The sequence below is a fragment of the Symphalangus syndactylus genome, chromosome 11, assembly GCF_028878055.3.
Source record: "Symphalangus syndactylus isolate Jambi chromosome 11, NHGRI_mSymSyn1-v2.1_pri, whole genome shotgun sequence".
NCBI classification, from domain to species: domain Eukaryota; kingdom Metazoa; phylum Chordata; class Mammalia; order Primates; family Hylobatidae; genus Symphalangus; species Symphalangus syndactylus.
Window position 1 is genome coordinate 19,829,815 of NC_072433.2, and position 12,774 is coordinate 19,842,588.

Genomic DNA, 12,774 nt, shown 5'->3' on the forward strand with positions numbered 1-12,774 from the left:
ATTAGCATGGTGCTGGGCCTGTAGCAATGGTACCTATTGGTGGTATTATTCATCTGAACTGCCTGTTCTCTTTCTTACGTCTAAGGGCCCATAGCTCCTTCAGTCTAGTCCAGGGAACAGAAATTTGGCCCATGAGATATATGGCTGACCAACAGCTTCCTGGAGCCAAGGATACTATCTTAGGGATAGGAGCTTATGTCCTGTGTAGAACTTAACTAGAATCATGAGGACAAAGGGCAGAAACAAATGGGCCTCAGGAATCAACAGGAAGAGCCTTTCTGCCTAGAAAGGAGAAAGGGAGACAACTGTACCTGAAGTCAGACTCCAGCTCTGTGGTGGCGAGGTTGATCATGGCACAGAGACAGTCAATGCTGGAGCTGGACAGGGCCCGCCCAATGCACTTCTTAACAATGTAGAAGACATCATCCACCATGCTGGATGTCAACTGACCCTTCTCATAGGTGTCCAGAGCCACAGCCTACCCAAAAGGCAAAGCAAACACTGAGGGTCCCAGTTCTGCATGTCATGTTCTAGATGATTCTGGGTACACTGGCCCTAGCTTTGCTCCCTTTTCTGTACCTTGTCCATGTTTCTCCCAACATGGCGTGTTCTGGTCACGGATTGGTGTGCATCCTCCTTGTCAAAATAGCTCACTTCCCTATTGATCACTAGGTGATCAATTAAATATTTCAGGCCTTAGCCCTGCAGAGATCCATTACCTGGGGAGTGTAAGACATCTGCGGAGGCCCTACTTCCCTGAGGCTCCTTACCCACAAATCTTCAGGGAGGGAGGGAACAAGTGGGTTCCCTGAAGAGCTGAGCTGAGCTGAGCTGTTCTTTTTTAATTCTTGGGAAGGAAGTCCTAACTGAGCATACAAAGAGCACAATGACTCCAAAGACGCTCTGTAACCATACAAAGTGGTACCACTCAATCTGCATGCAAGAGTATTCTCAAAGCAGGACCAAGAAATATGACATGCCTCAGCCATTTCCTTCAGCCTGGCTTCTTGGACTGGAAGCCCCATTTCCAAGAGATGCGTCCTATGTCCTACCTTATTGACAGTCTCCCTCATGAAGTACTCCTCCATGGTAACATATAAGCCAATTAGCTCCTGCATGGTACAGCTCAAAAGGCAGTTATTGAGGAGTTTGTCCAGACACTTCTGGTGCTCTAGGGGACAGCCAAGAAAGGAATACTCATTTTTTTTTCACCAAGGGAAACAGAGCAACTTTTTTCATTTTTTCAGGTTCCTTTCTAGTCTTTCTTCGAAATATGTACATATTTTACATAGCTATAATCACGATACAGATAGCAATTTTGAATTCTGCTTTAAAAAAGTATATCATAAATATTTTCCATGTTTTCACCTACCTTATTTTTCATGACTATGTGGCATTTCATCAGGTATATAATCCACATTTTAAAAACTACTCTTTTTTTATTTTTAACTATTTTTTTTTTTTGAGATGGAGTTTCGCTCTTGTTGCCCAGGCTGGAGTGCAATGGCGTGATCTCGGCTCACTGCAACCCCTGCCTCCCAGGTTCAAACAATTCTCCTGCCTCAGCCTCCCGAGTAGCTGGGATTACAGGCATGCACCACCACGCCCGGCTAATTTTGTGTTTTTAGTAGAGACAGGGTTTCTCCATGTTGAGGTTGGTCTCGAACTCCTGACCTCAGGTAATCCACCTGCCTCGGCCTCCCAAATTGCTGGGATTACAGGCATGAGCCACTGTGCCCGGCCTTATTTTTAACTTTTATGTTGTTTCATGTGAAATTGAGAAAATAACCACTCTATTTTTAGACACCTGGTTATTTCCAAATGTTTTGCCATTACTGGAGATAATAGAATATCACAATAATTGGAGATTATAGTGAATACTTTTGTACAAAAAACTTTTTACTCCTTTTCCATTATTCCCTTAGGATTAATTAATAGGAGTCAAAAGATATAAGTTTCCATGGCAAAGATAAAAGTATATTGGATATAGAATATTTCCTTCTCTACGCAAGTATTGTCCAATAGAATTTCTGTGATAATGAAAATATTCTGATCAGGTGTGGTGACTCACACCTGTAATCCAGCACTTTGGGAGGCCAAGGTGGGAGGATCGCTTGGGTCCAGGAGTTTTGAGACCAGCCTGGGCAACACAGCAATACTCTGTCTCTACAAAAAATAAACAAACAACAAGAAAAGAGAAAATATTCTGTATCTGTTATCTGATAACAGTAGCCATTAGCCATGTTAGCAATTGAGCACTTGAAATGTGATGAACATAACTTAGGAACTGAATTTTTTTTTTAATTAAAATTTTTTTTCTCAGAATCCAGGTGAGAAAGATGAATTTAAAATTTTATTTAATTGTAATTAAATTTGACTTTGAATTTCAATTCATGAATGCCTACGTATTGGGCAACACAGCTCTGAACGGTGGTAGTCATCATTACTGCTTCTCAGCCTTTTGGCTAAGATCAAGTGATAGTCATCATTGACATTGACAAGCGAACTCCAAATGAGCACACAATTTCCTTTACACACCGATTCTGTAACACCCCTGCCACATATTATTGGCACAAGCCATGCAGAATGCCACAGATGCTGGGTGGGTCTCAAGTCCCCAGCCCAAAGAACCCTGCATGTATTTGCCCAGTCGGATTTTTATTTTTTTAATTTTTTTGCTGTAACTCTTACTTTAGTAGCCAGAAGGAATTAAATGGTCATCTTAAAAACCTAGCGAGTCAATGTGTAAATGAAACTGGACTCTGGCATACCTTTTAAAAATTTTTTTTAAATGTTTATCTTTTATTATTTAATTTAATTTAATATTTTAGAGATGGGGTTTCACTATGTTGACGAGGCTGATCTCAAACTCCTGGGATCAAGCGATCCTTCCTCCTCGGCCTCCCAAAGTTTTGGGATTATGCGTGAGCCACCAAACCCAGCCAAAATTTTTATCTTTTAATATAGTGACAGGGTCTTGTCAGGTTGCCCAGGCTGGTCTTGAACTCTTGAGCTCAAGCGATTCTCCTGCCTCAGCCTCCCAAAGTGTTGGGATTATAGGTGTGAGCCACTGCACCCAGCCCCCTTTCTTATCAATGTCAATTATTCCTTGAAAAATTGTGACTGGGGGAACTGGGAGACTGAGAGGGATGAGAGGATTCCTGCACATTATATACTCTTTTTTTTTTTTTTTTTTTGAGACAGAGTCTGGCTCTGTCACCCAGGCTGGAGTGCAGTGGCGCGATCTTGGCCCTATGCCCCCCGGGGTTCAAGCAATTCTCCTGTCTCAACCTCCCGAGTAGCTGGGACTACAGGTGCATAGCACCACGCTCGGCTAATTTTTGTATTTTTAGTAGAGATGGGGTTTCATCATATTGGTCAGGCTGGTCTCGAACTCCTGACCTCCGGTAATCCATCTGCCTCTGCCTCCCAAAGTGCTGGGATTACAGATGTGAGCCACCGCACCTGGCCTATGTACTCTTAAAAAAAAAACAAAAAGGCTGGGTGCGGTGGCTCACGCCTGTAATCCCAGCACTTTGGGAGGCCAAGGCGGGCGGATCACGAGGTCAGGAGATCGAGACCATCCTGGCTAACACAGTGAAACCCCGTCTCTACTAAAAATACAAAAAATTAGCCAGGCGAGGTGGCAGGCACCTGTAGTCCCAGCTACTCAGGAGGCTGAGGCAGGAGAATGGCATGAACCCCGGGGGGCGGAGCCTGCAGTGAGCTGAGATCGCGCCACTGCACTCCAGCCTGGGTGACAGCGAGACTCTGTCTCAAAAAAAAAAAAAAAAAACAAAGAACACTTCATTGAAGTATAATTTATATCCCATAAAATTTAAAACGGCACCAGTGTCCTCATCTGTAAAGTGATTAGATGGCCTCAAAGATCTAGTCCAATTCTAAAATCCAGTAAATTTAGATTTCTTCCTGGGAGTCAATTTGCCTACAGACCACCAGGGGCTAGTAAGTCCCAATTGTTTCCTTAATAAGAGATCTGTGGCTTAACTATTAAGAAACACTACCAATTATATCTCAACCCTCCCCAAAAATATGGGAAATATTTTTACCTTGCTTTACTTCTTCTGAGGCCATGGAGTCCCCCACCTCAAAATCAGAGCTAATCCTCTTCCTGAGGAAGCGTAAGTATAGCTCACTGCGGGCATTCATCAGGGTGACCTCAGTCAGGATGGGGTCCAGTTCTCTGGGACACATGAAGCAGAAGGAACAGGAGGACAATGGATTCCCTTAGACACAAGAGCTACAGGGCAAATTCCCCCTCCCCACTGGGCCCATAAGGAACAGCTCTGCCAGATGGCCCTCCTAGCTCTGCTGGCCCAATTAGAATCAGAGATAGCTGTTAACCACATTTTCCATTTCCCTGCTTCACCTAAATCATTCACTCCCTAAAATTCTGCCAGACCCCTAAAAGGTTGGGAGATGTGTCTTCTTTTCTTTTTTTTTGGAGATGGAGTCGCTTTGTTGCCCAGGCTGGAGTGCAGTGGCTCGATCTCGGCTCCCTGCAAGCTCCGCCTCCTGGGTTCACGCCATTTCTCCTGCCTCAGCCTCCCAAGTAGCTGGGACTACAGGCACCCACCACCATGCCTGGCTAATTTTTTGTATTCTTAGTAGAGATGGGGTTTCACTGTATTAGTGAGGATGGTCTCAATCTCCTGACCTCATGATCTGCCTGCCTCAGCCTCTCAAAGTGCTGGAATTACAGGTGTGAGCCACTGTGCCCGGCCTATTTTCTTTTCTTTTTGAGACAGAGTCTTGGTCTTGCTCTGTTGCCCAGGCTGTAGGGCAGTGGTGCAATCTTGGCTCACTGCAACCTCCGCCTCTTGGTTCAAGTGAGTCTCATGCCTTAGCCACATGAGTAGCTGGGATTACAGGTGTGTGCCACCCCACCTGGCAGATTTTTGTATCTTTAGTAGAGATGGGAATTTGCCATGTTGGCTAGGCCGGTCTTGAACTCCTGGCCTCAAGTGATCCTCCTGCCTTGGCCTCTTGAAGTGCTGGGATTACAGGCATGAGCTACAGCGCCTGGCCTGTTGTGTGGTTTGAATAAAGATTACCTATGACCAGGCGCGGTGGGTCACACCTGTAATCCCAGTACTTTGGGAGGCTGAGGCGGGTGGATCATGAGGTCAAGAGATTGAGACCATCCTGGCCAACATGGTGAAACCCCGTCTCTACTAAAAATACAAAAAATTAGCTGGGTGTGGTGGCAGGAACCTGTAGTCCCAGCTACTCGGGAGGCTGAGGCAGGAGAATGGCGTGAACCCAAGAGGTGGAGCTTGCAGTGAGCAGAGATAGCGCCACTGCACTCCAGCCTGGGCAACAGAGTGAGACTGTCTCAAAAAAAACAAAAACAAAACAAAACAAAAAAGTAAAAGTTTGGCTGGATTACCGGGGCTCATGCCTGTAATTCCAGTGCTTTCGAAGGCTGAGGCAGGGGGAATCACTTGATTCAAGACCATCCTGGGCAACACAGCAAGCCCTCATCTCTACCAAAAATTAAAAAATTGGCTGGGCACGGTGGCTCATGCCCGTAATTCTGGCACTTTGGGAGGCCGAGGTGGATGGATCACCTGAAGTCAGGAGTTTGAGACCAGCCTGGCTAACATGGCAAAACCTCATCTTGGCCGGGCGCGGTGGCTCATGCCTGTAATCCCAGCACTTTGGGAGGCTGAGGCGGGTGGATCACAAGGTCAGGAGATTGAGACTATCCTGGCTAACATGGTAAATCCCTGTCTCTACTAAAAATACAAAAAAAAAAAAAAATTAGCTGGGCATGGTGGCGGGTGCCTATAGTCCCAGCTACACGGGAGACTGAGGCAGGAGAATGGCGTGAATCCAGGAGGTGGAGCTTGCAGGGAGCCGAGATCGTGCCACTGCACTCCAGCCTGGGCGATAGAGTGAGACTCTGTCTAAATAAAAAAAAAACAAAAAACCTCATCTCTACTAAAGATACAAAAAAATTAACCGGGCGTGGTGGCACCTGCCTATAGTCCCAGCTACTTGGGAGGCTGAGGCAGGAGAATCACTTGAACCTGGCAGGCAGAGGTTGTGGTGAGTCGAGATCACACCACGCCACTGCACTCCAGCCTAGGCAACAGAGCGAGACTGCCTCAAAAAAACAAAACAAAAACAAACAAAAAAACCACACAAAAAAAACCATTTAGCTGGGAGTGGTGACTGTAATCCTAGCTAGTCAGGAGCTACTCGGGAGGCTGAGGCTGGAGAATCGCCTGAGTCCATGAGTTGGTGGTTACAGTGTGCTGTGATTGTGTCACTGTACCACTTCACTCCAGCCTGGGAAATGGAGACCCTGTTTCTAATTAAAAAAAAAAAAAGGAAAAGTTTAAAATTTTAGGATAGTAGTTACCTTTGTGGGAAGGGAAGAGGAGAGTCACTCTGGGGGCTTCAAAAGTGTAGTCATGCTACATAAGAACATTTTGGTCAAAAATGAACTGCTGGGCTGGGCATGGTGGCTCACACCTGTAATCCCATCACTCTGGGAAGTCTCTGGGAGGTGAAAGGATCACTTGAGCCCAGGAGTTTGAGACCAGCCTAGGCAACATGGCAAAACCTTGTCTCTACAAAAAATACAAAAATTAGCCCAACGTGGTGGTGTACACATATGGTCCCAGCTACTCGGGAGGCCGAGGTGGGAGGACTGCTTGAGCCCAGAAGGTCAAGGCTGCAGTAAGCCAGGATCATACCACCGTACTGCAGTCTGGCCTGGGCAACAAAGCAAGACCCTATCTCAAAAAAACAAAAAAATCCCAAAATAACAACAAAAAAAACTATCGGTATACACAAGAGTGTTCCCATAATATTATAGTATTGTATTTTTACTGTACCTTTTCTATGTTTAGATATGTTTAGATACACAGATACTTACCATTGTGTTATAATTACCTATGGTATTCAGTACAGTAATATGCCATACAGGCTTATAGCCTAGGAGCAATAGTTTGTATCATATAGCCTAGGTGTGTAGTAGGCTAAATATACCCTATGATGTTGACACAATGGAAATTGTCTAACGATGTATTTTTCAGAAAGTACTCCAGTTGTTGGCAGGGGATGGTGGCTCATGCCTATAATCTCAGCATTTTGGGAGGCCAAGATGGGCGGATCACTTAAGGTCAGGAGTTCGAGACTAACCTGGCCATCATGGCAAAACCCTGTCTCTACTAAAATTATAAAAAATTAGCTGGGAATGGTGATGCATGCCTGTAGTTCCAGCTACTTGGGAGGCTAAGGGAAGAGAATCGCTTGAACCTGGGAGACAGGGGCTGCAGTGAGCCAAGATCATGCTACTGCACTCCAGTATGGGTGACAGAGTGAGATACTCTGTCTCAAAAAAAAAAAAAAGTATTCCAGTCATTAAATGACATGTGATTGTACTGATTATGATTTATTATTTATTTATTTATTTTTATTTATTTATTTTTTGAGATGGAGTCTCGCTTTGTAACCCAGGGTGGAGTGCAGTGGTGTGATCTCAGCTCACTGCAACCTCCACCTCCCAGTTTCAAGCTATTCTCCTGCCTCAGCCTCCCGAGTAGCTGGGACTACAGGTGCGCACCACCATGCCCAGCTAATTTTTGTATTTTTAGTAGAGATGGGGTTTCACCATATTGGCCAAGCTGGTCTCGAACTCCTGACCTTGTGATCCGCCTGCCTCAGCCTCCCAAAGTGGTGGGATGACAGGCGTGAGCCACTGTGCCTGGCTGATTATGATTTATTACACATTTTATTTATATATACTTTTGTTCATATGATACATTCCACTGAAAAATAAGGGTAATTGATAAAATATTTTAAAATCATAGACCACATTGTAACAGAGTAGTCTGAATTATATATACATGATTACCAATTCAAATTCCTGTGAGCTGAAGGAGAGAGAAGGATTATTACCTTGGTTCGATTTTTTCTGTTGTAGAATTTCTCATCAAGTTGTTCTGAACATGCCGGAACTGCAACATAACACAGGAATGAGAATATTCTTCCCCACCCCCACATCTATTGGCCTCCTGCTGGTCACTCCAAACTTTTGGCATATAAGAATGTTTAGGTTTAGTTTGCTTACCAGGTTTACCTTCCCTTCAAGCCAGCAGTGGGCTTTCAGGATGACAGGCCAAAGATTTGTTTTTGGGTTGGATGCTAACAATACTCACCTCTGTTACTGTGCTTAAAAGCCATGCTAATGGTGTTCCAATAGACTACTGTTTATAGTCTCCTAGTCTGGAGTTCTAGAAATACAATTGTATGAGGCCACTCCTATTTCTATGTCGTACTTTTACTTTCTCTGCTCAAAAGAAGGAAAAAATAAAGTTCTGAAAAAGCAAACGTTATCTTTAACATCTTAGGAATGAAGGGGAAATTGGAGACAATTACTTGGACACTTAATAGGACCTCAAGAAATAGAATTGTCATTATATCATCAGAGGGCACTGCTGCATATTTTGTGATAGAGAACTGGTCTACTCCTTCTGCTGTGTTCTTTTCAGGAAGCCCTTTTTATTTCCGTTTTGGTCTTGAACTGAGGCCATGATCATCTCGACAACACCTCAAGTCCAAAGTAAGCTGGCAATGGGCAAGACGCAGGCCAGTCTGTGCTTAGCATTTATTTTTCTCCTGTCTGCGCCTTTTTTCACTTTTTCCCTTCCAATTCATTCTACTCAGTGTTTCTGGCTAAAACTGCTACCAAACGCCACCTGTAGCTTCCCCTGCTCACCTGCTGGTGGTAGTCCCTTTGCTTGATGAACTTGTCTACCACCTTCTCCACCTGTCTGTCACATTCCACCTGCAGATATTTGATCAGGGTATAGAGTCTCCCTGGCCCATAATAGGTCTCCACTATTGGTTGGTGGGTCTCCACAATGCGGGCAATCCCTAGAAGGGAGGAAGCAATAGGGTTGTATTCCAAATATTCTTCCTACAAAATAAACTTGCTGCCATCCGGGACTAACCGAGGGTCTAGCTCAATCCTTTTGGCTGCTTCACTTTCTAAAATGAACACAAATAGGCCTAGTCAATGCTAGGGGCTGCTAGGCAAATATGTTAAATATGCACAGTGCTTGGTACACCAGCAGGCATTTGGTAAGTTACATTGATACTGTTTTCTACAGCAGCATCTTTGGAAATCAGCATCACTAGCTATCCAGTAATTTATTTTAGGGTTAAATTTATTCTTACAGAGTTTGGGGTTTGAGGGTTAGGCAGGATCAAAACACTGGAGAGACTCTAATCTTTGCTAATCAGGCACTGAATCTGGAAGTTATTTAATTCTCCAATCAATTAATACACAATGAACTACATGATTAAGTTAAAGTCATCAGGCTAGAAGGGTGAGAAGAAAGGCTAGGATGCAGGTGTCATATAGAAATGTCTCCAGTCTCTCTAGAGTGGAGAAAGAGGCTCACCTTCAAACAGAAGAGTAAGTGTATCTGCAAAGATGACTGCAGCTCTCCGATCACTCATGTCTGTCCCCAGCACCATGAGCAGATTCTCCTCAGCTTTACTAGCCACCTAAAAAAGGAGAAAACCCACACATATTGCTCAGAAAGGTCACCCTCACACCAGGTTTATCTCAGTTTTCCAAAAAGGCCTCCCATTGGCTTTCTTTTTTTTCACATTTCCCTTCATGTCTGGAAGCCCAGGCAGCACAGAGGAATTCCGTTGAGGGACAGTTTGAGCCTCAGGCAGGACAAGGAATGTGAGCATGGTGTAGCTCCTCTTCCATTATTTTCTTCTCTTGGAAAATATGGACTGCCATTAGCCAAGGGAGAGAGTCCCCAGTTTCTTTCTTTCTTTTTTTTTTTTTTTGAGACAGAGTCTCGCTGTCGCACAGGCTAGAGTGCAGTGGCGCGATCTCGGCTCACTGCAGGCTCCACCCCCTGGGGTTCACGCCATTCTCCTGCCTCAGCCTCCCGAGTAGCTGGGACTACAGGCGCCTGCCACCTCGCCCGGTTAATTTTTTGTACTTTTAGTAGAGACGGGGTTTCACCGTGTTAGCCAGGATGGTCTCGATCTCCTGACCTCGTGATCCACCCGCCTTGGCCTCCCAAAGTGCTAGGATTACAGGCGTGAGCCACTGTGCCCGGCCCCCCAGTTTCAACAATCTTCTTAAAGGGTAACTTTCTATCATATTTTAAAATAAGACACAGGGTCTCACTCTGTTGCCCAGGCTGGAGTACAAGGGAGCCACAGTCATAGTTCACTGTGGCCTTGAACTCCTGGACTCAAGTGATCCTTTCACCTCAGCCTCCTGAGTAGCTGGAACTATAGGTGAGAGCCACCATGTCTGGCTAATTTTTTTTAAATTTCTGTAGAGATGGGGTCCCGCTATGTTGCCTAGACTGGTCTCAAACTCCTGGCCTCAAGCAATCCCCTTGCCTCAGCATCCCAAACGGTTGGAATTACAGGCGTGAGCCATTATGCCTGGCATGTTATCATTAACAGTGCTTTCTCAAGCAGGACAAAACCTGGGTACTGCAGAACGGACTTTTACTGGATTAAAGGTAGAAGCCATTTCTAGGTCCTGGGTGGCAAAGTATACTGATAAAAAAAAGTACCATAGAGCAGGTTTTCATTTTTTTTTGAGATGGGATTTCACTGGTCGCCCAGGCTGGAGTGTAATGGCACAATCTCGGCTCACTGCAACCTCTGCCTCCCCGGTTCAAACGATTCTCCTGTCTCAGCTTCCCGAGTAGTTGGGATTACAGGCACCCGCCAATAGGCCTGGCTAATTTTTGTATTTTTTAGTAGACACAGGGTTTCACCATGTTGGCCAGGCTCGTCCTGAACTTCTGATCTCAGGTGATCCACCCGCCTCAGGCTCCCAAAGCTCTGAGATTACAGGCGTGAGTCACCGCGCCTGGCCTGTATTTTGTTTTCAATTAATTTTTTAGAATGAGTAAAACGCACACTTAAACATTCCAAAGGAACAAAGGAATATTCAGTGAAAAGTGGTTCTTCTTCTAATCTGTGTCTCTTAATTTCCCAATTTTCTTCAGAGGTGACCATTGTTAACCCTTCCAAAAGAAATCTTATGCTTATACAAATATATCTTGATTGCTAACTCTCTCATTTTAAACAGGAATGACAACATATTGTTTTGTACCCTGTTTAACAAAACACATGTTAGAGAATAAAATATGTCAGCACTTAGGGAACGGTATCATTTTTCTTAACGGCATAATACTGGTCTGATAGAGAATTTTTTTGTGGGAGGGGAGTGACACACACAGACATATAGCTAAAAAACGGCCAGGTGGGGTAGTCCCAGGACTTTGGGAGGCTGAGGTGGGAGGACTGCTTGAGGCCAGGAGTTCAAGACCAGCCTGGGTAACACAGTGAGACCGTTTCTATTAAAAAAAAAAAAAAAAAAAAGCAACGCATGGTGGCATGTGCCTACAGTCTCAACTACTTGGGAGGCTGAGGCAGGAGGATTGCTTGAGCTTTAAAAGAGTGATTCAGGCTGGGCGCGGTGGCTCACACCTGTAATCCCAGCACTTTGGGAGGCTGAGGTGGGTGGATCACCTGACATTGGGAGTTTGAGACCAGAGAAACCCAGTCTCTACTAAAAATACAAAATTAGCTGGGCGTGGTAGCGTATGCTTGTAATCCCAGCTACTTGGGAGGCTGAGGCAGGAGAATTGCTTGAATCAGGGAGGTGGAGGTTGCAGTGAGCTGAGATCATGCCATTGTACTCCAGCCTGAGCAACAAGAGTGAAACTCCATCTCAGAAAAAAAAAAAAAAGTGATTCAACTTGTCAGAGAACTTGCATTTCAATTTCATATGCTTTCACCTGTTCTGTTGGAAATGAATGTGCACTGGCAGATGTTTTGGCCACGCCTGGTACACAGTAGGCTGGCAACAGGTGTGTTGAATGAACACATGCATCCAGTCCTGCCTGGCTACATAGCAAGGGCAGGAAGGGGAGTCATATCCAGAAGAGAGAAAGTATCCATAGAAACTGGATCCATCCAGTGCCCCAATCTGCAGGCAGAGAGCCACACAATTATCCTGCCAAGCAATCAGGGTCCATACCTGCTTGCAAAGGTACTCTGAGAACTTTCTTAATCCCTCCTCATGCAAACCCAGCAGTGGGAAGATCTTGAAGAAGCGCTCCACCTGGGGCAGATCACCTTCCTTGGTGGCAATGGCGAACTTCTCTGCCACGATGGCTTTGAGACGTTGCTCAGCTTCCTGCAGCAATTTCAGGTTGGCATCAATCATGCTCCCTGCTCAACAGAAAGAAAATGAAAATTCAAGTAAAGAATAGTACTGTGTCAGGTCCACGCCACTTTGTGTAATACTATTCATTCAGCAAATACGTATTAAGCACTTACTATGTGAAGATGCTGTGCTAGTAATATGTATGATTACAAGATGGATCAGCCCTGATCCTACCATCACAGAAATTAGGATCAGGTAGAAGAGATAGTTTGTGCACAAATTAAGATGATGAAATACAGTAAATGATGTGTCATAAGAAAGGTGCCAAAGGCCGGGAGCGGTGGCTCACGCCTGTAATCCCAGCACTTCGGGAGACCAAGATGGCTGAATCACGAGGTCAAGGGATTGAGACCATCCTGGCCAACATGGTGAAACCCTGTCTCTACTAAAAATAGAAAAATTAGCTGGGCATGGTGGCGTGCGCCTGTAGTCCCAGTTACTCAGGAGGCTGAGGCAGAAGAATCCCTTGAACCTGGGAGGCAGAGGTTGCAATGAGCCGAGATCATGCCACTGCA

At 45.0% G+C, this 12,774-nt stretch overlaps 1 protein-coding gene across 7 annotated transcripts in view; it reads right to left on the minus strand.

Annotated features, from left to right (window-relative positions):
* Positions 1–12,774, minus strand: part of COG4 (component of oligomeric golgi complex 4) — a 39,996-nt gene that overhangs the window by 16,702 nt on the left and 10,520 nt on the right. For all 7 annotated transcript variants that reach the window (XR_010114148.1, XR_010114149.1, XM_055297815.2 and 4 more), the window contains 7 exons: positions 12,071–12,264; positions 9,441–9,546; positions 8,753–8,910; positions 7,933–7,991; positions 4,071–4,204; positions 1,053–1,171; positions 312–478 (listed from right to left, as the gene is read on the minus strand). Coding sequence is in view for 5 of the 7 variants with exons in the window: in XM_055297815.2 (XP_055153790.1) it covers positions 312–478; positions 1,053–1,171; positions 4,071–4,204; positions 7,933–7,991; positions 8,753–8,910; positions 9,441–9,546; positions 12,071–12,264 (937 nt within the window). In the remaining 2 variants the exon portion in view is untranslated. The remainder of the gene's footprint in view (positions 1–311; positions 479–1,052; positions 1,172–4,070; positions 4,205–7,932; positions 7,992–8,752; positions 8,911–9,440; positions 9,547–12,070; positions 12,265–12,774) is intronic.